Source organism: Podarcis filfolensis, assembly GCF_964270895.1.
Source record: "Podarcis filfolensis genome assembly, chromosome: 13".
NCBI lineage: Eukaryota > Metazoa > Chordata > Lepidosauria > Squamata > Lacertidae > Podarcis > Podarcis filfolensis.
In genome coordinates this window covers 25,006,701-25,028,341 of record NC_139615.1, presented here as the reverse complement: position 1 = coordinate 25,028,341, position 21,641 = coordinate 25,006,701, and the positions used below count along the sequence as shown (strand labels likewise).

At 42.2% G+C, this 21,641-nt stretch overlaps 3 protein-coding genes across 3 annotated transcripts in view; all 3 read left to right on the top strand.

Moving 5' to 3' along the window:
- LOC310748627 (vomeronasal type-2 receptor 26-like) overlaps positions 1-21,641 on the top strand; it is a gene marked incomplete at both ends in the record, with an annotated part of 390,828 nt that overhangs the window by 67,711 nt on the left and 301,476 nt on the right. The gene's annotated exons all lie outside the window — the stretch shown is intronic.
- On the top strand, positions 2,609-3,550 carry LOC310746674 (olfactory receptor-like protein OLF3; the record flags this gene model as incomplete). Its single annotated transcript, XM_083580655.1, has 1 exon — positions 2,609-3,550. One exon carries the CDS (start codon positions 2,609-2,611, stop codon positions 3,548-3,550), a length of 942 nt encoding a protein of 313 aa, XP_083436781.1.
- LOC310746688 (olfactory receptor 10A7-like) lies at positions 14,486-15,446 on the top strand (the record flags this gene model as incomplete). Its single annotated transcript, XM_083580669.1, has 1 exon — positions 14,486-15,446. The coding sequence occupies one exon, from the start codon at positions 14,486-14,488 to the stop codon at positions 15,419-15,421; it is 936 nt and encodes a 311-aa protein (XP_083436795.1). The 3' UTR covers positions 15,422-15,446.

The following is a 21,641-nucleotide window of genomic DNA, read 5'->3' as shown; positions in this document are numbered from 1 at the left end:
TTTACAATCAAGCAGCCTATAAATTTTATGAAATTAATAAATAAATATTATTATCTGAAACAAAACTATCACTGCTTCGGGTGCTTGCACGACCTTTCAGGAGGGAGACTGGATAATTGAAAAAGTCCTACCCACTCTGATCTGCCTCCTTTCTCCCCACCCCCAAGCCCTTCCTTTTCTAAGCTTCATTTCTTTCTTTATTTTGAATTGAACCAAAATAGTATTGTTGAGTCCATTGATGTCAATGGGTTTACTTTGAGCATGACTTAGTTGAGGATCACCTGGTTACATCGTATATTGCAAGTGATCCTATGAACTGATGGACTGGTACAGCCTCAAATTATTTTCAAAGGCTTTGGATGATGAAAGCTCTAACCTTAAAACTTTAAAAAGTGTTGTCTTGATTAATTGCCCAATGGGGATTTGGAACTGTAGGCTGAACCTGAACTCAATAATTGTCTACAGTGTCTTCTTGGAAAATCCATGTTTCTTACAAGACTTCCATTTGCTGGAGCAATACACACCAGATGAGGTAAGGAGTGGGGATAGAGATGGGGGTTATCCAGTGAAACTTTATTCTTAAGTTTTATTTTTTAAAATAATAATAATAAGAAGAATAGTTCCTGTTCCACATCTAGGTTTATGTGTACCTATATGCTTAGTAGTTTCTCACCCCTCATTTATTGTCCATTCTAGGTCGCCCAACCACTGCCACAGTGTCCTTTCTCAGATCAAGATGAGCAGGTGACAGCAAAGGATGCAAGGTTTTTAGATGGGCAATCAGAATAAGATTCACTATTCGGCTATTGATTCAAAACTCTAAAATGTATTTTATATAATTGACTTTTTATTTCTATTTTTTGTATATCGTATTGTTGTTTTATTGCTATAGTCAATGGCTGGCGCAAATAAAGATTCATTCATAGTTCCACATCTAGGTTTATATGCACCTATATGGTTAGTAGTTCCTCACAGGAGCAATTTCAGGAATAAAGTTCTCCCCCCCCCCCATGTTGCACTTTTTGCCAATTCAGAAGGAGGTAACCTGAGGTGGCTGACAGCGTCGGCAAGTAAAGAACATTATTCCTAAAATGGTCAGACACAGTAATGCTTCCCCCTGCCCGCCCCCCACTTCATGTATCTTGGCTGAATCATCTGTTGGTATTGGTTTAGTTTTCATGAATGTATCCATTATTGGTTGAGCCAGTTACCTATGTTACAAACCTTTGTGGACTACAGTTCATTTCATGTGTGTGTTTGTTTTTACTGAAATGATCCTTTGATATTTACATCCACCTTTCCTCATCCTTGTCCATTCTATTGTTACACCCAAGCCCAGGCTCTGATAGGTGAGAGACTCCAAGGGTACAAGGGGCTTAACAAGGGTCCGCTTCCCTTGGAATGAGGAACAGCAAAGACTGTGATGTTTTAATAATAATAATAATAATAATAATAATAATAATAATAATAATATTTATACCCTGTCCATCTGGCAGGGTTTCCCCAGCCACTCTGGGTGGCTTATAGCACATACAAAAATGTAAAAGATGGTGATTCACAATCATTGTCTAGAGAAAGAGTTGCTGATGAAGGTGGTTAAATGGCAAGCTATGGCCATTACCTTACCATTGCCCAGTTAGTAATGGAATCTCCCATCAGCTTTTAACCCTTACTTAGCACAGGACCCAGTAAATGGGAAGGGACTCAGGCATCATCCAGACTTCCCCCTTGTCATATAACACTAATCATTAAATAGATGCACCATTCTCTCTCTCTTTCTTGTTAGTTTTTAAAGATTCCTTACTGTGTTGTTTACAGCTATTCCATTTGTATTTTGGGTATTGAGCTAAAATTTGCATGTTTGTAAACACTCTAATCGTGGGCAATAAGACTGGAGAAACTTGCTGGGCTGTCCATTTAGCAGCATATGAAAAGCAAATGGTCCCTCCTGCAATTATTAACTCTTCATCAGGCATGACCAAATCTATCAATCTGAATGTCTAATTTTCTCAAAATGAAATTAAACTCACCACATTTCCATAATAGTTTTCATTTCTTTTTTGGGGGGTGGGGGTGGGAAGTTTTCCCCCAAAATAGCATTTTTGTACTAATTTCTCCTAAAATTGGCATTTTGTCTAATTTAAACATTTCAGATGCATTTTCTCTGTTATGGTCTTTTGTGTTATTTGCTTTAAATTATGCATGGTTTTCCCTGACATATACATTGTTTTTTTTAAAAGTAGAATGTAGGACTACATTACAAAATTCAGGGATGTGTTTGAAGGATAGCTGTGTTTCTTTTTACAAGTTGCCTTGGGAACCGTAAATTAGATGAGTTCAACTCTGTTTTCATTAAGATGTGCACTGAATTGAACCAAAATGAATTTCTCCCCCATTCCTACACTCTCCTGGTACTGTTGCAAGCATTTCATCACAGTGACAATGCTTTCCATTTACCTAGAGTGCTCCTAAAATGTTATGTCTGTGTCCATCATTAATTTTTAGATGAGGAGCAAAGGGACTGTGATACCTCAAACCACAAAGTGTAAGTCATGCTTCCCACTTCCTCTGATTTTTTTCCCTTCAGCAGAGATACATTGTCTGCATAATGGAACAACGCAACCAGACCGGTATCAAAGAGTTCATATTTGTGGGATTCTCCAGCGATCGAGGCGCCAATTTGTGCCTCTTTGCAGTGGTTCTCTCCATGTACTTCATCACCCTGACAGGTAACACACTCATCATTGTGGCCATCCGTATCGACCCACGGCTCAGCACACCAATGTACTTCTTCCTGACCAATCTCTCTTTCCTGGACATCTGCTACACAACAAGTGTGGTGCCTCAACTGCTGGTTCATTTCCTGATTAGTCCAAAGACCATCTCCTTCAACAGATGCATGGCCCAGCTCTGTATCTCTTTGACCTTTGGCAGCATTGAGTTTATCCTGTTAGCAGCCATGGCTTATGACAGATATGTGGCTGTTTGCTATCCCTTGCATTATAAAGTCATCATGAATAGGACAGTGTGTATTCAGTTGGCACTAGCTTCCTGGATTGGTGGCTTCCTCAATGCTCTAGTCCAAACTGGGTTCACCATGCGCCTTCACTTCTGCACTTTCAACATCATCAACCACTTTGCTTGTGAAGTCCTGGGTGTTATCAAGTTAGCTTGCTCTGAGACCTTTATCAATGAGATCATGCTTATGGTGGCAGGGGTCATTGTGCTACTCATCCCCTGCATCTTGATAATGCTTTCTTACGTGTATATAATCCGTGCTATCCTACACATCCACTCTTCAGAAGGTCGGCAAAGAGCCTTCTCCACATGTTCCTCTCACCTGACTGTCGTCACCTTCTGCTATGGAACAGCTGCATTTGCTTATATGAACCCCAGAACAAACACTTCACCCAACCAAGACAAGATGTTGGCTTTCGTATATGCCGTGGTCACTCCAATGCTTAATCCTATCATCTATAGTTTAAGGAACAAGGAAGTCAAAGGAGCCTTGGCTAAAGCAGTAAGGAAAAACGTTCCCACGGAAAGCTAAAGAACCATTTGTAAAAATTTATATAGCAGCATTAAAATATGTACAGTGGTAATCAGATATTTAACTGATGCAAGTTCAAAGTCAAATATAAGCTCTATCTGCTCTTGCCTTTGGGAGGTTGGGGACTGATTTACATATACATGCACAACTCTTAATGAGTCCACACAATGACTGGCAATTGAATGTTAACATCTGAACCCATTGGAAAGCATGATGTTGATATAATAGAATCATAGAATTGTATAGCTGGAAGGAAGCATGAGGCTCATGTAGTCTAACCCCTTGCAATACAGGCAGAAATCTTTCACCCAAAATCGGACTTGATATAAGCAATGTGTGGTGCAAGATTTCAGGGATTCCAGGGACACACCCAGCGTTCATGTTTCCTTCAGGAATGAGGCACAGTGGAGAATGTGGTGTTTTTATTATATATGGTTTATTTACATATAAAGTGGTACCTCGGGTTACATATGCTTCAGGTTACATGCACTTCAGGTTACAGACTCTGCTAGCCCAGAAATAGTGCTTCAGGTTAAGAACTTTGCTTCAGGATGAGAACAGAAATTGGGCTCTGGCGGCGCAGCGGCAGTAGGAGGCCCCATTAGCTAAAGTGGTGCTTCAGGTTAAGAACAATTTCAGGTTAAGAACGGACCTCCAGAATGAATTAAGTACTTAACCTGAGGTACCACTGTATATACGTTCTGAGCCTATGACAGATGGATTCACAGCATCGCCACTCCAAAAGGGTGTTGTTTCTCCCATAGCCACAGCCTTGGATTCAAACAGAAATCAGGCGTTGCTCTTGCCTCTGTCTTCTCTCAACTTGCTGCTTTATATTGGGTTCAAATCACTGCAACTTTCAACTGTAAACTCTGACTCTTCATGTGTTGCCATTTCCCACAGACGCATTGCTGGTGGGAGTGGATGGGACTTGTAGTTCAATCAGAACAATGTCACTCTGCTGACAGGGGACAACATAGTATCCTAAGTACTCAGTAACCATCAATATTAAGGGGAAGATTGTTGGATTGCACTGTGGGTGAGCGAGTAAATAAACACACTGCCTTGATCTTGACTTTCCTGAAATATTGTGCAAACTGTAGATTAGTGAAGTGCTGAGAATTATGTTACAGATCCAAATCACCCATAATTTCCCAGCCAGCTCTAAAGTTAGCAGAGTTACCAAAGAGAGAGTGACTAATTTTATATAAAATAATTTTTATTAATCTTCAATTGATAACATTCCAATTAATAACAAATCAAATCTTGCCACATCATAATGCAAACAATAAAGCCAATTATACATTCCAAATTAATTTTTTTAAGAGGGCTTCCCATGTTCTGGCTGTTGGGAGAAATATTCTTTCACTTGTTCCTGCTTCCTTCTCTGTTGCTTTTCCCCAGTTTCATAATTCTGATCTTAACCCATTGTCCTATCCTCACAATCACTGGTGTATGCCTTTCTATCGTGCTTAACAAACCCATATGTAAGAGGCATTTTATTTTGTGTTGTTATCCGTCGACTGATTTTCAGTGCAGTCCCCTCCAGTACCCCCCCTTTCATTCCACAGTCTTATCTTCAATGGCTCTGGGGTCTCTTCCAGCTCTCCTTCATTTAATAAGATTTATGGGACAGCAATTTTCAGTTCTTTAAAGTGGGATCATCTTAATAGTTGACCCTGGTTGTGGGCAGGCCCTCAACCTGGTCCCCCGCCCCCTGGTGTGGGTAGAGCCATCACCCTCACGCCAGGGTGGCACCATGATCACCCAGGGCTATTGCCCAATCAATTTGAAGAGGTGATCATGGGGGAATGTATAAAAGCAGCAGTGTGATGTGTGCCAAGCACCTGCTTCGTGCTGCTGAACACCCACACACCCACCCTCCCTTTAATTTAAGTGTCCTTTGGCCTTGCTTTGGACTTCGTTTGGTTGCCCGTCTTGGGTCGGGGACCGGGTAGGAATTTTTCCATTTGGCAAATTGGCATGGGCCACTTGGTTTTTGCCTACCTCTTAGCAATTGTCACAACTTTGTAAGGTTTGGTGGTTAGGCATTGGCTTATTGTTGAGTGGAGGAGGGGAGGTCAGCCATCGCCTGACCCTCCATTGTTCAAGGATATTCTGTTAAAGGAATCCAGGGCCTGGATCTTGTCTGAAGTCCGCTTGAGGGGCTTGGGCCATGCCAGGCTTCTGGGAACACCAGGGGAGATGCAGGTGGTTTCCCCCGAAGCAGTCTCCCTTTGGGTGGTTTACCCTTACAGACTTCCTGCAAAGGGGGCAGGAGTCAGATATTGTCTTTTGCCAGTGCCTAAGCCAATACCGCTCTCATTTCCTGTAATCAATAAAGTTGTGGCCAAAAAAATTGCCCAATGGCCTTAAACAAAAATTCTGTGTCTGTGTGAATTTGTTTATGCTAATGGGGGGTTGGCTTGAGGGTCTTGCCATGCAAAAAGCTGATGTTCCAAATATGAGTCTTCCATAGAAAGGCAGTGCCGTAGGGTATATTTCACAATCAGTAATTATTTGGTTCCTCTAGAATTCAAGCTTGCTCCCGCCCCAGGCCCTAGAGGAAGCTCGCAAAGATCAAATATTCACCCTCACTTTCACATTTTAATTCAGATATAACAATAATCCATGCAAGCAAACACAGTTTTGTGTGTGAAATATTCCCCAATTATAATCCATCAATTGTCTTCAGCTCCCTGTGAGGGGAGGCAGTTTCTTTTTCTCCTGCGCCACAGCCTGTGTCATTTTCTCAACCCGTGCTGCATACATATCTGATCTTGTTTTTGCCAGTTCTAATTGGGGCTCTCCACAGAGGACCGTGCGGCCAAACATCAAATTCTCTAGTTTTACAGTTTCTGCTGCATTCCGTTTAGATAATTGATTCTTTCTTAGTGAAGTTCACCAAATCATGAAATAGCAAATGTAGAAATGTAGAAAAAGAAACAGCCGCTCACCCCACTTAAATTGAAGCACAACGATGAAAGACCCTTTCAGATCAAAGCCTTGGCACCCAGTGACTGATTTATTTAGCAGGTCTTTTTTATCACCTTCTTTCCAGAACACACCTGTTTTTTAGTCCAAATTTTAATAATTTTTTGAAGAAGAGGGATCCACCTGCTCATTGAGATGACTCTGGAGAGTTTCCAATTCGTGCAGTGCTCAGCCCCCAGCGTCCCTGACCTGCATTCTGTAGAGAGTGGCAGTTATTGGATGACCCGCGGCTGACAAAGGAGAGGGTGACTAATAATCACTATAATAAGTATGTAGTATAGACCTGCAGATTAAAACAGAGTTTGAAGAAGTGAGCATAGTAGATACCCTTTAAAGATTTTGTGGTTTCCTGGGAGAGGATCAGATGGAATAAATTCCAGGAGTGTTTGGATTAAGGGGGTTTATACACTGAATGCATAATCTCTCTTCCAAGTTGTAATATGGAAGAGACTCAGCTGACTTTCCCCATTGCTTTGGCCAAAGCTCCTTTAACGTCCTTATTTCTCAGACTATAAATGATAGGGTTCAGCATGGGGGAGACCAGAGCATAGAAAACTGAGGCTCTCTTTTCCTGGTCAGCCACACGGCTGGACTGGGGCTGCAAGTAGGTGAAGCCAATGGTGCTGTAGAACAATGTGACAACAGTGAGGTGGGTAGCACAGGTGGAGAAAGCTCGTTGCCGTCCCCTTGCTGAGTGCATGCTGAGCACCACCCTGGCAATGTGGATGTAAGAGATCACTATAAAAGTGAAAGGGAAAATGAGCACAATGACACTCAGGGCAAAGATGAGGACTTTTACTATATAGGTGTCCATGCAAGCCAGCTGCAACACAGCAGGCTCCTCACAAAAGAAATGGTTGATCTGGTTGGGCCCACAGAAGGGGAAATTTATAGTGACAACTGTCAGTGCTGCAGCATTGAAGAAGCCACCTAACCAACAGGCTCCTGCCATCTGGATACACACTTGCATCCTCATGATGATTGGGTACTGCAGTGGTTGACATATGGCCACGTAGCGATCATATGCCATGAGAGCCAGGATGAAGCACTCAGTCATCCCACAAGACAGAGTCAGGTTGAGTTGGGCCATGCATCTACTGAAGGTAATGATATTTATCCCAGAGGCCAGGTGGACAAGCATCTGAGGGACAGTAATGATTGTGAAGAGCATGTCCAGAAAAGAGAGGTTACCAATGAAAAAGTACATGGCTGTATGAAGTCGTGAGTCAACCCACACCAAGTAGATGATGAGGCTGTTCCCAAACATGGTAGCCAGAATTACAGCTGAGCAGAGCACCAAGAGGACTTGCTGCAATGTGGGGTGAGTGGTGAAGCCAAGAAGAATGAATTCATTCACTGATGTCCAATTCTGTCTCCACATCTTTCTCATCAGATACCATCTGCAATAATAAAAGTAACTGTGATGACAGGAAATGCTATTTCCAATGCAACACACCTAACCAAGTTGATATCACACAACATGTATTTCTTGAGAGCTTTTGGTCTGACTGGCTGAAGTCTCTGCTTCTTTTTCACTGCCTCTAGTTCCTATATTTCTCAGCTATTTCTCGTGGCTTTTAACAGCCCTGGCTGTCATCTTTGCTCATCACACTACAAGCTCATGTATAAGTCAGCTCTATACTTTATCCATCTATGGGTACTAAACAGTTTTTGTTTTTTTTTTATAGATCACAGTTTCAAATGGGAACGAAGGAGAGAAATGTGCCACAAAACTTATGGCTCAGGACTGCAATACCTCAAATACTACCTCTCCCCACTCCCAAGATTCTGTGATCATAATCAGAGGCCCTTATATTTTTAGACATCTTCCACCTGACAACTAGTTCTGTGCATAGAAAATTGGAAACACATTCAGGCTATAATGCTATACAACAATTACCTAGGAGTGCATCCCATTGAACCTTCTTGGTAGTAGCACCCCCCCCCCCTGTGGAATGCCCTCCCATCAGATGTCAAGGAGATAAGTAACTATACAACTTTTAGAAGACATCTGAAGGCAGTCGTCCTATATAGGAAAGTTTTAAACACTTACTCTTTTATTATATTTGGATATGCTGAAAGCTGCCCAGACTGGTTGGGGCAGCCCAGTCATATGGGTGGGGTACTACTACTACTGCTAAATTATTTCAAGGTCATCAGTTTTAAAAGTCCTTCACTGAAATCTGTAGTTATACTGCTGTTATTCGGTTTAATTAATCCCCCCTTTTTTGCCCATTATGAGAACTTAGCCAAATAGATACCTGCTCCTTTTAGACATTGTCTACTTGTACATATGGTGAAAGTAAAAATGTAATTTGACCATGCAAAGCCACCTATGGGATTTACCTGCCATTTTTGTAAGATCCATTCCAGCCACTGTCTGTTTCCTAAAATGCTGATCCCCTTTGCAGAATTTAATAGCCACAGCCACATATAAGGCGCCAACAATACCCCTAGTCTTTTAAATATCTGGGTACATATAAAAAAAATCACACGAAAATTCTGACAAAGAAAAAGGGAAATGTTGTCCCATTAAAAAGAAACCAAAGGTAAAAATAGCACAATACCTTTTGTTGTTTAGTTGTTTAGTCGTGTCCGACTCTTCGTGATCCCATGGACCAAAGCACGTCAGGCACTTCTGTCTTCCACTGCCTCCGGCAGCATCACTCCCCTTCATGGATCACTGCCTTGCCGTGGTGAAGGGGCTTGAATAACTCAGAGAAGCTATGAACTATGCCAAGCAGGGCACCCAAGATCAACAGGTCATAGTGGAGAGTTTTGACCAAACGTGATCCACCTGGAGGAGGAGCTGGCAAGCCACTCTAGTATCCCTGCCAAGAAAACTCCATGGACAAAGACAATACCTTTAGTAACAGCAACTAAAAGTCACAAAATATCCTGCAAGAAAACAGAATACATGATGGTTAGGAAATTAATATGATCTACTATTCGTCACACAATCTGAAATAAAACCTTTCTGCAGAGAAACATATATGACTTAAAATGAACCTTTAAAGCTGAATAGCACAGACAATATCTTCTGTAATATAATCAAGGGAAAGTAAATTCTTTGTGGAGTTCTCACCTTGTTAATATATATGTTCCTTGGGGATAAGCAGCAGGAAAATGAAGTTAAGTTTTCAAAATATAAACTTGGCTGAAGAGGACAAATCTTGAAGGGAGGTAAAAAATACCGTATTTTTCACCCCACAGGGCGCACCAGCCCACAGGGCGCACCTAGTTTGGGGGGGGGAATAAAGAGAAAAAATTATTTCCCCCCCAGGCATGGGGCTGGGGCGGGGGAAGCCCGAGCTTCCCCCGACCCCAGCCCCCAGAACAGGCAGCTATCCGCAAGCCTAGGGAGCCCGGCGGGAAGTCCCCAGGCTTGCGGATATCTGCCTGAAGCCCGGGGCGCACTGCTCGGCGCGCCCCAAGCTTCGGGATGCAGGCAGCTCTCCACAAGCCTGCATACATAAAGTGCCTTGGCTTAAATACATGCAGTTTAAAACTGAATACCTTGTTTCTTCTTTTACTTTCTTTTTTAATGGAGTGCCTTGCATATTAAATATAAAAGAAACCTCCGGGTATAGGGCGGTATATAAATTCATATATATATATATATATATATATATATATATATGGCAGGACTTTGATCTCCAAGCAAACTGAAGTCAAGAGACTGCATATATGGTAGGGATCACTTGCAGGCAAGAGTGAAAGGTTCTAGTATATGTTCCCTACAGGATTCATCCGAAGCCAGAACTAAATCAGATTGATTCATAATGATCTGGGCTTTGACCAAGGCTGGATCTACATTGATCTGTAAATATGTTATGAAAAATAATGTTATATAATGCTCAATGCATTCTTTCATTGCTGGCTGATCCCTGCTCTACAGCACCCTCTGGTGTCACATTTTAATAACACATTTTTAACATTATGAAGGATTCCTATTAATTATGACAGTATAATGCAGCGGGTTGCAAATAGAGACAAAGCAATCTTATGCCATAACTAATAATATGAAACACTCTAGGCCGCCAAAGAAGACGGCACAATACATTTGTGCCCTTCATTCAAAAAAGGAGATAGTCTTTGTCTCAGAGAGAAGGTCCACAAGCAACTTAGGGACAATAGCTGATGTGAACTCAACTTCTGCCAAGGAAAGGTTTCGGAGGAAGTAGTACATAGGGCTGTGCAAGATGGGGTCCAACTTGTTAGCAGAATTATGAAGCTGTTTCCTATCAAAGTCACTAGATAGAAGACAAGAAACAGAACGAAGAGGAGGGCCTGAAGCTGTCCCAGATTGGCAAACCCCAAAAGAATGAACTCATTGAACATAGTCTGGTTAGGTCAGCTCATTAAAAAATTAAACTGCAATCCCGGGTAACAGTACACAGAAGCGCAATAACAATAACTCCACTTTCCAGCTGGAAGCAAAATCCATTATTTGCAATAACTATGATTGCCTTAGTTGCTTTGACAGATGGCATTTGACATTTTTCACGATTCTATTTCATTGATGATTTCACAAGCAAAAATTTTTATTCCATTATTCCAACTTGGAAATGTTTCTTTATCTGTACTTATCAGGCTTCCATTTGGGAGCTGAGTAGTTCAAAACATCTGGAAAACAAAATAGTTCAACAAATTGTATTCCTGTTAGCGTTCAAAGCACAGAGTCCAAAATCTAGGGGCAGTAAACCAACAGCCCGCAAACTAATTATTGTAGAATTTCAGTAATGAGTATTTATATGGCTCAGTAATGGACACTGGCTGCACAGCAACACCGGATGAAAGTTACCATTGATGAAACTAAATATAGTTCTCTATTTGTAACTTCTGCCTTTAATTTTTTTAAAAAAATAAATACTAAAGCATCAGCCTTGGATTTTTAGAGACCAAAATTCATTATGAAAAGCTGATTACACAGCTAATTATATATACCCAGGAACAAAAGTCAGAGGAAAAATGTGGCATCAGTAGAGGCCATGGAACATCAGCAGTCATTATCCCCATTGGTGATTCCCATAGGGAAATTCCTAGTCCAGACTACCAATGGGAGCAGACAATTGTTCACTATGAGTTTCCAGTAACATGAATGAATTCTAAAATCAAACGGAGCTTTGGTGCATTATAAGTCTTCTGTCCTATGAGAATTAGACACAAGGAATGTATCCCAATTATTATGTTCCCCAGATTGTATTGTATTGTAGTAACCATATTATGTGAACAGATCTTTACACCAGATCACTGAAATAGAAAATTTGGGGCTGAGTGGATAAATTTTGGGGCTGAGTGGATAAACTTGATCATGGCCTACTTCCTTGAAAAAGGCTTAGAACCTGAAAGTAGCATTGTTTACTTTTGAACATTCATCAACAGTTATCAATGACTCTTTCAGTAACTTAAAGTGAAACCGTTTATGTTTGGAAATGTTCTGAATGACAACAAAACTATGACTGGAGTACACATGGACTGTGCGGTATTCCAGTATGTTGCTAACCATTTACCCCCAGACACAACAAATTTCACTGTGTTTTAGATGATGGCATCAGAGGTGGGTTCAGGGTGGACATGTACCCGTTCGGTTGCATACCCTCCCCACCACACATTGTATCTTGAAGAGCTGTCAAGAGGGCAGTTCTGGATTTGAACTGTCAAGTATAAAAATTATGATGAACCATAACAAGAGAGAGCTTGAAGTTGCTAATCAGAAGCACCTGGATAGCAGACTGAGCAGGTGCACACATCACCTAGCGTCCTCCCCAATATGATGAGATGTCATGTTTCTATTTACGTTTTACTGACAATGCATTAATTTGCATCTATACATATTAATAACCATATGCAAATTTTATGCAAATTTTGCTATTTTCTCCCCCCATATGAAATTATTATTATTGACAGTCCAAAAGTGTCAGCCTCAAATTGTGACCACTTCAATATTGCTCAAAACAATTTGTTCAAATGTGCTTGCATCATCAAACACATTGTTTCAAATTCTGTCCCTTCCCCCAAGAGGCATCCCTTTTCTGATCTCTAATAGTGTGAATGAAGAAATGAGGTAATATAGATTTGGAACTAGTAGAAACCTGTCGTAGTTCTGTTTATTCTACTAGGAAACAAATGTATCCCCAAATGATACATTTGCCTTTGGGGACTAAGGTGATACAGCATTCTGCTCCTTTAAAAATATATAGCACGTTTCTAATTAAAAATCAAGGTGAGGGCAGCCTCCATCCTTAACTCCTGCTCAGAAACGCAAAGTATAGCTACCATAAGAAATAATTTCCAAAGCTTATATGTCAGTAAGGGATTAATTATCCCATTCACTAGTAGTTTAACAGAACTATGGAAATTCAAAAGTATGAACAAGACTTACAACTCTAAAAATAATGTAAATCAAGGCCTGCAAGGACTTTTTAACAGTGTTGCCTTTATATTCTCAAGTGAAGAATGGCTTGGAAATTATGCTCCAGACAATCACAGTGACTGAGGTGACCAAGCAGCTCCTCCGTTGCTAACACAGAACTTTCTTTCACATTTAAGAGGTAGGAGAGGAATTTCTTGATTGTGAAGGGTATCATACACCCTTACTGTATTATCAGGTGCTGAATTAAGTATGAAACAGGGATACCAACTTGAAGAAGATATTGTGGGGGCCCAGGTAAGTCCTGCCCCACATACTTGATCACATGACACAGTGCACACACACCATTTGAATGGGAATGCCTATAAGCTTTGTGGGGCCTGGCTGCCTCAAATCTTTTATTGTGGGGGCAGAAGCCCCCCTAGCCCCTAGGAGTTGACTCAAATGGTATGAAACGAGAAGTACAAGCGGACAAATAATTTAGATTCTCTTATTGCATGTTTTCAGGTTTTAGTAGAATGGGGTTGGCTCTCTCTTTTCTTCTCACTTCAGACTGTATTGTCTTCACTTACAAATGAGTAGCAGCCCCGCTTCCACTGGATGCATAGTGTGTAAGTCCCCTTCAGCACAATTGGTCTTATCTCTGAGTAAATATGGATCTGATTGTAATGTTAATAGAGTTATCACAGGGATGGGAAACCTGTGGCTTACCACATATTGGACTTTGACACATATCGACCTTGGCCAATGGCCATGCTGCCTTGTGCTGAGGGCAGTTGAAGTCACATCTGAAGGGGTGCCTGTTCCTCATCTGCAAATGATCTCATAGCGATGTACAGTAGCTGATTTGTGATTAGGTGTGCTGATAAATATTAGCACTGAAAGGGTAGTTAGGTGAACAGATGCAAAATAAGACAGCAATACTGAGCCTCTAAAAGCAAGTAAACCTTATTTTAATCTAGCAACAATTTTGCATGGCTATGAAAGATATAGGAACACTATCCTCATTTGAAAAAAGTTAAACTATTAAATTAAGCAATATTTTAGTTGGTCCTAGAGAAGATGATGATGGAAGCCTCTGTGCCTCATCTCTCACTCTGCAGCACCCAGATGAAATGAGCACTGCTAGATCCAGGCTAATGGAGAGGCAGATAGATGTGCAGTATCACCACTTGGCTGCAACCACATAAAATATAACCATGACTTGGGACATGTACTTTGCAAACTGTCTTTTTAGAAGAGGGTATATAACTTTTCAGTCCTTTCAGTTAAGACATTTTATTGTACAAAAGTAAATACATTTAAGGATTAATGGAAAGTGATTTGTTTTTTTGAAATATTTGCCTAAAATAAAAATCAACTTAAAAGTATTTATCTTCTTTTTTTAAAAGTTATTATCTGGTCACCTCCACATTATCCTAATCCACCCCAGCAAAACAGATCATGGGGTTGGTGTTGCACTGTAAATCAATTTAATAGAGTCAGTGCAAAATGTATTAAATAGCTATTAAACACTTTGTTTGTTGATTTATCTACAGTATATAATCCAGTCCAATAATCTTGAAGAAATGAAGTGGAAAAACCAAACAAGTGTGATGGAATTTATCCTCGTTGGTTTTTCAACCATGCCAAATATAGAGCTGTTTTTGTTTCCCCTAGTCTTGATGATGTACATTGTGACAGTGACTGGGAATGTCCTCATCATTGTGATTGTCATGATAGACCCAGCTCTTCAATCACCAATGTACTTCTTCCTGAGGAACTTGTCCTTCATTGAGATCTGCTTCACTTTAGACACAATCCCTAAAATGCTAGTCAACCTTCTGCTGAAGCATAAAAGTATTTCTTACGTCGGCTGTGCCATTCAAATGTCTGGCTTCTTCTATTTTGGATGTGCTGAGTGTTTCATTTTAGCTGCCATGTCCTATGACCGCTATGTTGCTATCTGTAACCCCTTGCACTATGCCACTGTCATGAACAGGAATTTCTGCCACAAGTTGGTGGGTGGGATGTGGGTCATTGGCATTCCTGTATCACTACTGCAGGCAGCTTGGATCTTTAGTCTCCCCTTTTGTGGACCCAAAGAGGTCAATCACTTTTTCTGTGATGCGCCACCAGTACTGAAGTTAGTTTGTGCTGATACTTACTTATTTGAAATACAAGCCGTTGCCTCTACACTCTTGTTCCTCATGTTTCCTTTTGTACTCATCCTGATCTCCTACATACGCATCATTACCACCATCCTCAGAATATCTTCAGCAGAGGGCAGACACAAAGCCTTCTCTACTTGCTCGTCTCATCTTATTGTGGTGACATTGTTCTATGGAAGTGGGAGCATTGTCTATCTGAGACCCAACTCCAACTATTCCCCAGAAGTCAAAAAAGTGCTGTCTCTACTTTATGCAGTCCTCACACCCATGCTAAACCCCATTATCTACACTCTGAGGAACCATGAAGTGAAGGAAGCCATGAAGAGAATTCTTGGGCAGAAAATCTTCTCATAGACTACAAAGATGTATTACGAACAAAATGGAGATTTCCTAATGTCAGTTGAGGAACAGATATTGATACAGTCCTGGCTGTTAGAAAAAAGAAATATCCAGGCAGTTCCTTTAGACAACAGACAGAAACAGTTTTGGAAGCAGTCAGTTGCAGCTCATACTGTATAGCACCATAGAAACTGTTTTTGACATAACTGTCACAAAAGGCTACCATATGTCCTTTTTCCCCAGGACATGTCCTCTTTTCCATGGGTAGAATCATCATAGCAATCCATAGTTAAAAATAGAAGTCAGCAAATGTGTCTTCCTTTTTGCTCTTCAAAATATGGCAACCCTACCAGGGTGAAGTAACCTGTAAGCTACATTTTCACTACAGCTAGTCTATTTTTTATATAACAAAAGTAATAATGATCTAATTATGTAAATGAATAAACATGTTACTCTGTGTAATGGTGTGGAAAATGTCCTTTTGCACTGCAGAAATGCATGCAGATTGCATAAGCCTGCTATGTTTTGTGGTTTGTTAAATGATATATTTTCTAAAGGAGCATACTTGTATTTAAATTGCCATACTTGTCATAACTCTTTAGCTTAAAAAACACAGAGGACAGCTAACAATGCTCTTCCAGATGACTTTTTACCTAGTGCACCATCAAATATAAGCTCTCTGCTAGGCTTCTGTTTCTTTCTCTCTTTAATGCTGCTTTCTTTTTTTTAACATACCATGGTGGTATATACCAGGGTAATATACCACTGGTCTGGGGCCACAGTGGCAGAGCGCCAGAGGTAAGGTGGCAGCTGGCAGCGAGGGAATGAAGACTGGGCAGCAGTGAGCAGCATGTCGCTATGGCAGTGAAGGATGGCAGTGATGGGAGGGTGCCAGGCACCCAGAACAACATTTAGGGGGTGCCCAGGCCCCTTGGGCCCTCTGGAGTTGGCACAAGTGCCAGGCTCTAAGGGAGCCTGTTGAAGGGGCACCTGGTCACACCCCCTGAAAAAATGTGCCTGGAGTCACAGCCCCCCCCCCACTATGCCACTGATTCATGGGGAGGTTCCACTCAGCATTACCTGCCACTCCCTGCCAACCTTTTCCTGACCTGCCAGTGTCTTCTAGCAAGGAGGGAATGCCCTGCCTTGGCATGGCTCCCATCTCTAAGGTGACTGGCAGAAGTATGGAAGCTGAGCAGGGTGTGTTAGCCTGGCAGGGATCCAGCACTGATAGTCCATAAAGTACTTCATGGTTATGGAAGCATTTCACAACCTAAAGAGCCACTGGCAGCAGGGCATGCCTTCTCCTCCTCCCTGGTGGCTTCCTTTGGGGAACATTTAATGCTGTATATGAGACTTCATTTTTCTCCTGTCATGTTCCCCACATGATTCTCCTCCACCCATGATTAACTACTTTATGGACAGCCCCTCTAGGTGAGGAAGGCTTCTCCCTGCCCTGAAGGATGCACATTGCTCTCATGTAAGTCATGTGACTTGTATGGGGAGTGCAGCCCCAAAAGAGGTGCATCCCAATTTCCCTCTGCAAGATGTTAGAGGGCATGTCATAGGGCAGTGGTGGCGGACCTATGGCACCTATGGCACACTCTGAGTGTCCTCTCTGTGGGCACTTGCGCTGTCACCCCAGCAGGGCCGTAACTGTCAGGAGTTCAGACTACACTCGAGTAGGACCCTGGCAGAGACACATGCCCAACTGGCATGTTCCCTCCCTCCTGGTTGATGGTTCGGGAGCTTCATAAGCTTTCTTCATCCTGAACATCACAGCAACCGCTGCCAACCAACACCAGCACAGTCAGAGATCTGCAAAGTTTGCGCACTTTGTGTGACAGACCTCAGCAACTCAGTATTTGGGCTAATCTACTTTATTTACTTATAAACACACACGGAGCGCTGCAACATGGCTCTCTCTAGCATCAGACAGCAAAGAGAAAAAGAACAAAGGACAATAGTCCCACTTCACGGAACACAGTAACACAAACATCCTGTCTCCATCACTTCCCACTCTGTGGTGTCAAAACATACACAGTCATCATGTGATAGACATTAATCCCATGCAGACCTCACTGACTGCAATCATGGAGCAGGAATTCTAACAGTAACTTCCGTGCCGGTGGCGGGGGAGGAGGAGGAGAGGAGGGCTCGCACGTGCCGTCCAAAGCCTGCAGTACCTGGGCCTGGCGAGCGAGCGAAGGGCTGAGCAGGCGTTGACTTTTGATTCGCCAGGGCCTCCCACCAGTCTGTTTTTCCTACTCGGGAGTAAGCCACCTGGTGTTCAGCAGGGCTTAACTCCCAGGTCAGTAAGCATATAAAGATGGCTGTTGGGTTTACATGTTCACTGGGCTTTCCTGCAGAAGCCAACAGAGAAATTCATTCCGTGGAGGCTGTGATCAAATGACAGCTGAAGAAATAGCAAATAACAACAACAACAACAACAACATCATATTATTATTATTATTATTATTATTATTATTATTTGTCAGGGACTCAGGAGCAGGAGCACTGGGGAGAGAGGAAATGGAGAGCGAAGGGGAAGAATCCGAGGGCAGCGTAGGGGAGTATGACAGTGGCCCGAGAGATTCCATGAGCTTCTCCAGAGAATCAGAAGATTCCCAGAAGGGGGCGCCTATGGTCAGGGCAAGGGGGGTCCCAGGGGGGACGCACCAGAAACAAGGAGCCAGAGGGGAACCCCAAAGCAGCAGTGGGGGATTGGGACCAGTTTCCCCACCAGAGCGTAGTGGGGGGGAAGAGTCACATGTGTCAGGGCCAGCGTCTCCTCCAGCGGGGAGAGAGAGTCAGGGCTGACCACGCCTCCAACAGAGGGGAGGTCAGTTGCAGCTAGCCCCCCCAGAGGGGGAAGCAGTGACAGCAGCAGCAGTGAAACGGTCAGGAGAAAAGTTACCGGCTGGGCGCGCGCGCCAAGTTCAAATGTACAGGCGCGGGGAACAGCAGGAGACCCGGATGGGGAACCAGCTCCTAAAGCCCGCCGGAGGGAGGGGGAAGGCTCAGGGGACTCAGCATCAGAAGAGTTTAGAAAGGGGCGAGACCCCAACGGCCAGGCGGAACCAGAGGCGGAAGGAACTGAGGAAGAGGTGGAGTAAGGATAGAATCTTAAATTGGTGTCAGGGGGGAGGAGACTCAGACGGAGCATCAGCGGTCTAAATGTTGAGACGTAGAGCTGCACGCTGCGGCTCTGGAAGTGAAACTGAACTTCAATAAAGACTTTTGTACCTAACAACGAAGCAGCGTTGGTCCTTTGTGAGCTGGGACCTTGGGCAGCTCTGACATTATTATTATTATTTATACCCTGCCCACCTGGCTGGGTTTATTTCTTTATTTATATTTATTTGTATGTGCACACACAGACAATCATTATTATATCATATTAAGAACTGGGAGAGGGTGGCTTTTAGTACAGCTCTCCAGTGTACACTAGTGTCCAAAATTGTGGAACCTTCTGGAAAAAACGTATTTCCGTGGTTTGATGGCACATAACACCACTTTGTCTGGGAGTAATACCAGTGCTTTTTTTTCCTGTGGGGACGCACGGGGACGCATACCCCTAAACATTTTGTAAATTTAACGGGAGAAGAAATGCACTGTATTTATTCTTCCTGATTTGAACTGTATTTATTTTTCCCCGGTGGTGATTTTCTTGAATCAAATGAGACTTTTTTTAGAAGGAAAAAAAAAAGCACTGAATGTAATGCAATAACTTTTATGAAGGATTATTTATTACAACAGCAGTCACAAAGAAGAAAATTGAAAAATAGAAAAAAATGGGATATACTGGTTAAATTGCCATGTTGGCACTTTGCAATAAATAAGTGAGTTTTGGGTTGCAGTTTGGGCACTCAGTCTCTAAAAGGTTTGCCGTTACTGCAGTAGGCAGTCTCCTAAAAACTCTCAAAACTCTTAATAAACTACATCTCAAATGATTATTTGGGGTAAATCAGGATTGCTTTAAATTTATACTGCATACTCACTAGTCATTGAATATGATTTATATTAGTCTAATACAACTCCATGCTTAAAGCTATTTTCATTGTATTGTGGTTATTTTTATTACATCTTTTTACAATTTCAAGGAATTTGTGCATGTTTATGTGTATCTCCACCCCCTCCCATATATCCCCCTTTTTGTAAGGAAAAACTGAACAGAAGGGGCAGGTTTCCATGATGTACTCTGTACCTAGTTGTGATTCAGTTAAGTATTTGCTGTTTGGGTCTGTGCTTTGAATGGCTAAGACTAAGTTATGCATGAACAACAACAACAAAATCCAATACTCTCCAGTGTGGTGTAGTGGTTAAGTGCGGTAGACTTGTAATCTGGGGAACATGGTTCGCGTCTCCGCTCCTCCACATGCAGCTGCAGGATGACCTTGGGCTAGTCATACTTCTCTGAAGTGTCTCAGCCCCACTCACCTCACAGAGTGTTTGTTGTGGGGGAAGAAGGGAAAGGAGAATGTTAGCCGCTTTGAGACTCCTTCAGGTAGTGATAAAGGGGGATATCAAATCCAAACTCTCTTTTCTTCTGTTCTTTGAATGGGTTACAATTGAGCTAGCTGTCTGTATGACAAAATCCAATTTTAGCATGCTGTTTACTAGGAGCGGGAACTGTCTTTTGTGCTTCCCTTAGACACCACTTTATACATTCTGGTCATGTTCAATCTGTGGAAATTATATAGTACTGGCAATCAAAAGTATACTAATTTATTTTTATTGCTTCCAAACATTATGATGAATGAATGATCATCTGTGAAAAAATAATTCTCTGTTCCTGGTCTTGGTCACCATCCTCTTAATGGCACCATTTACCTCCTTATTCCTTAGGGCGTAGATAACAGGGTTCAGCATGGGCGTGATGGCGGTGTACACTAAAGCCAAGTATTTGTCACTGTCCTGAGTATTAAGTGATTTGGGCCTTAGATAAATCAAGCTGCCACTCCCATAGTACAGGGTGACCACCAAGACATGAGAAGAGCAGGTGGAGAAAGCTTTCTGACGCCCTTCCGAGGATGTCATCTTCAGGACGTTGGAAATAATCAGAGAGTAGGACACAATGATAAGGGAAAAGGGGGTGAAAATAACTAGGACGGCAGCTGTAAAGAGCTGCATTTCATACAAAGAAGTGTCAATGCATGAAAGTTTGAGGAGTGGTGGGATATCACAGAAAAAATAATTAATTTTGTTTGATCCACAGAATGGCAGAGTGAAAACCCAAGCTGTCTGAAGCAGAGACACCAAGTTGCCCATGAACCACGAGACGACAGTCAGTGAAAGGCAAACTTTCGGGTTCATGATGATCATGTATCTCAGTGGTTTGCATATGGCCACATAACGGTCATAGGCCATAACAGCCAGGAGGAAGCATTCTGATGACGCTAAGAAAAGCAAGAAGAACATTTGTGTGGCACATCCAGTGTAGGAAATTCGCTTCTTCTCTGATAGGAAATTAACCAGCATTTGGGGGAGGGTCACCGAAGAGTAGCAAATGTCCAGGAAAGACAAGACCTTCAGAAAGAAATACATTGGTGTGTGAAGTGATGGATCTGCTATGACCATGATGAAAATGAGCATGTTCCCCAACACTATTATTATGTAAATCAATAGAAAGAAAATGAACAAAAACAGCTGAAGGTCAGGATGATTCATTAAACCCAAGAGGACAAATCCATTCTCTCTTGTAGCATTCATTGCTCTTGTTTGACTCTTCTGGAAGAAGAAAAGAATGCAAAATGTGTTAAAGGAAGCTTAAAATAACATAGGTAAATGTAAATGTAAGACTCTGGGGTTGCGGCTCTCATCTCGCTCTATAGGCCGAAAGAGCTGGCGTTTGTCTGCAGACAGCTTCTGGGTTATGTGGCCAGCATGACTAAGCTGCTTCTGTCAAACCAGACCAGCGCACGGAAACACTGTATACCTTCCCACTGGAGCAGTATCTATTTATCTACCTGCACTTGATGTGCTTTTGAACTGCTGCGTGGGCAGGAGCTGAGACCGAGCAACAGGAGCTCACCCCATCGCAGGGATTCGAACTGCTGATCTTCTGATCGGCAAGCCTTAGGCTCTGTGGTTTAGACCACAGTGCCACCTGCGTCCCTGAAAATAACATAGGGAGAAATCATTCCAATCAATGAAGCAGTAATAAAGTATTTGCATATTTACTGTAAAAGCAGCAAGAGAGCACTGTGAGATTGCATTTTATTTAGTTAGTATT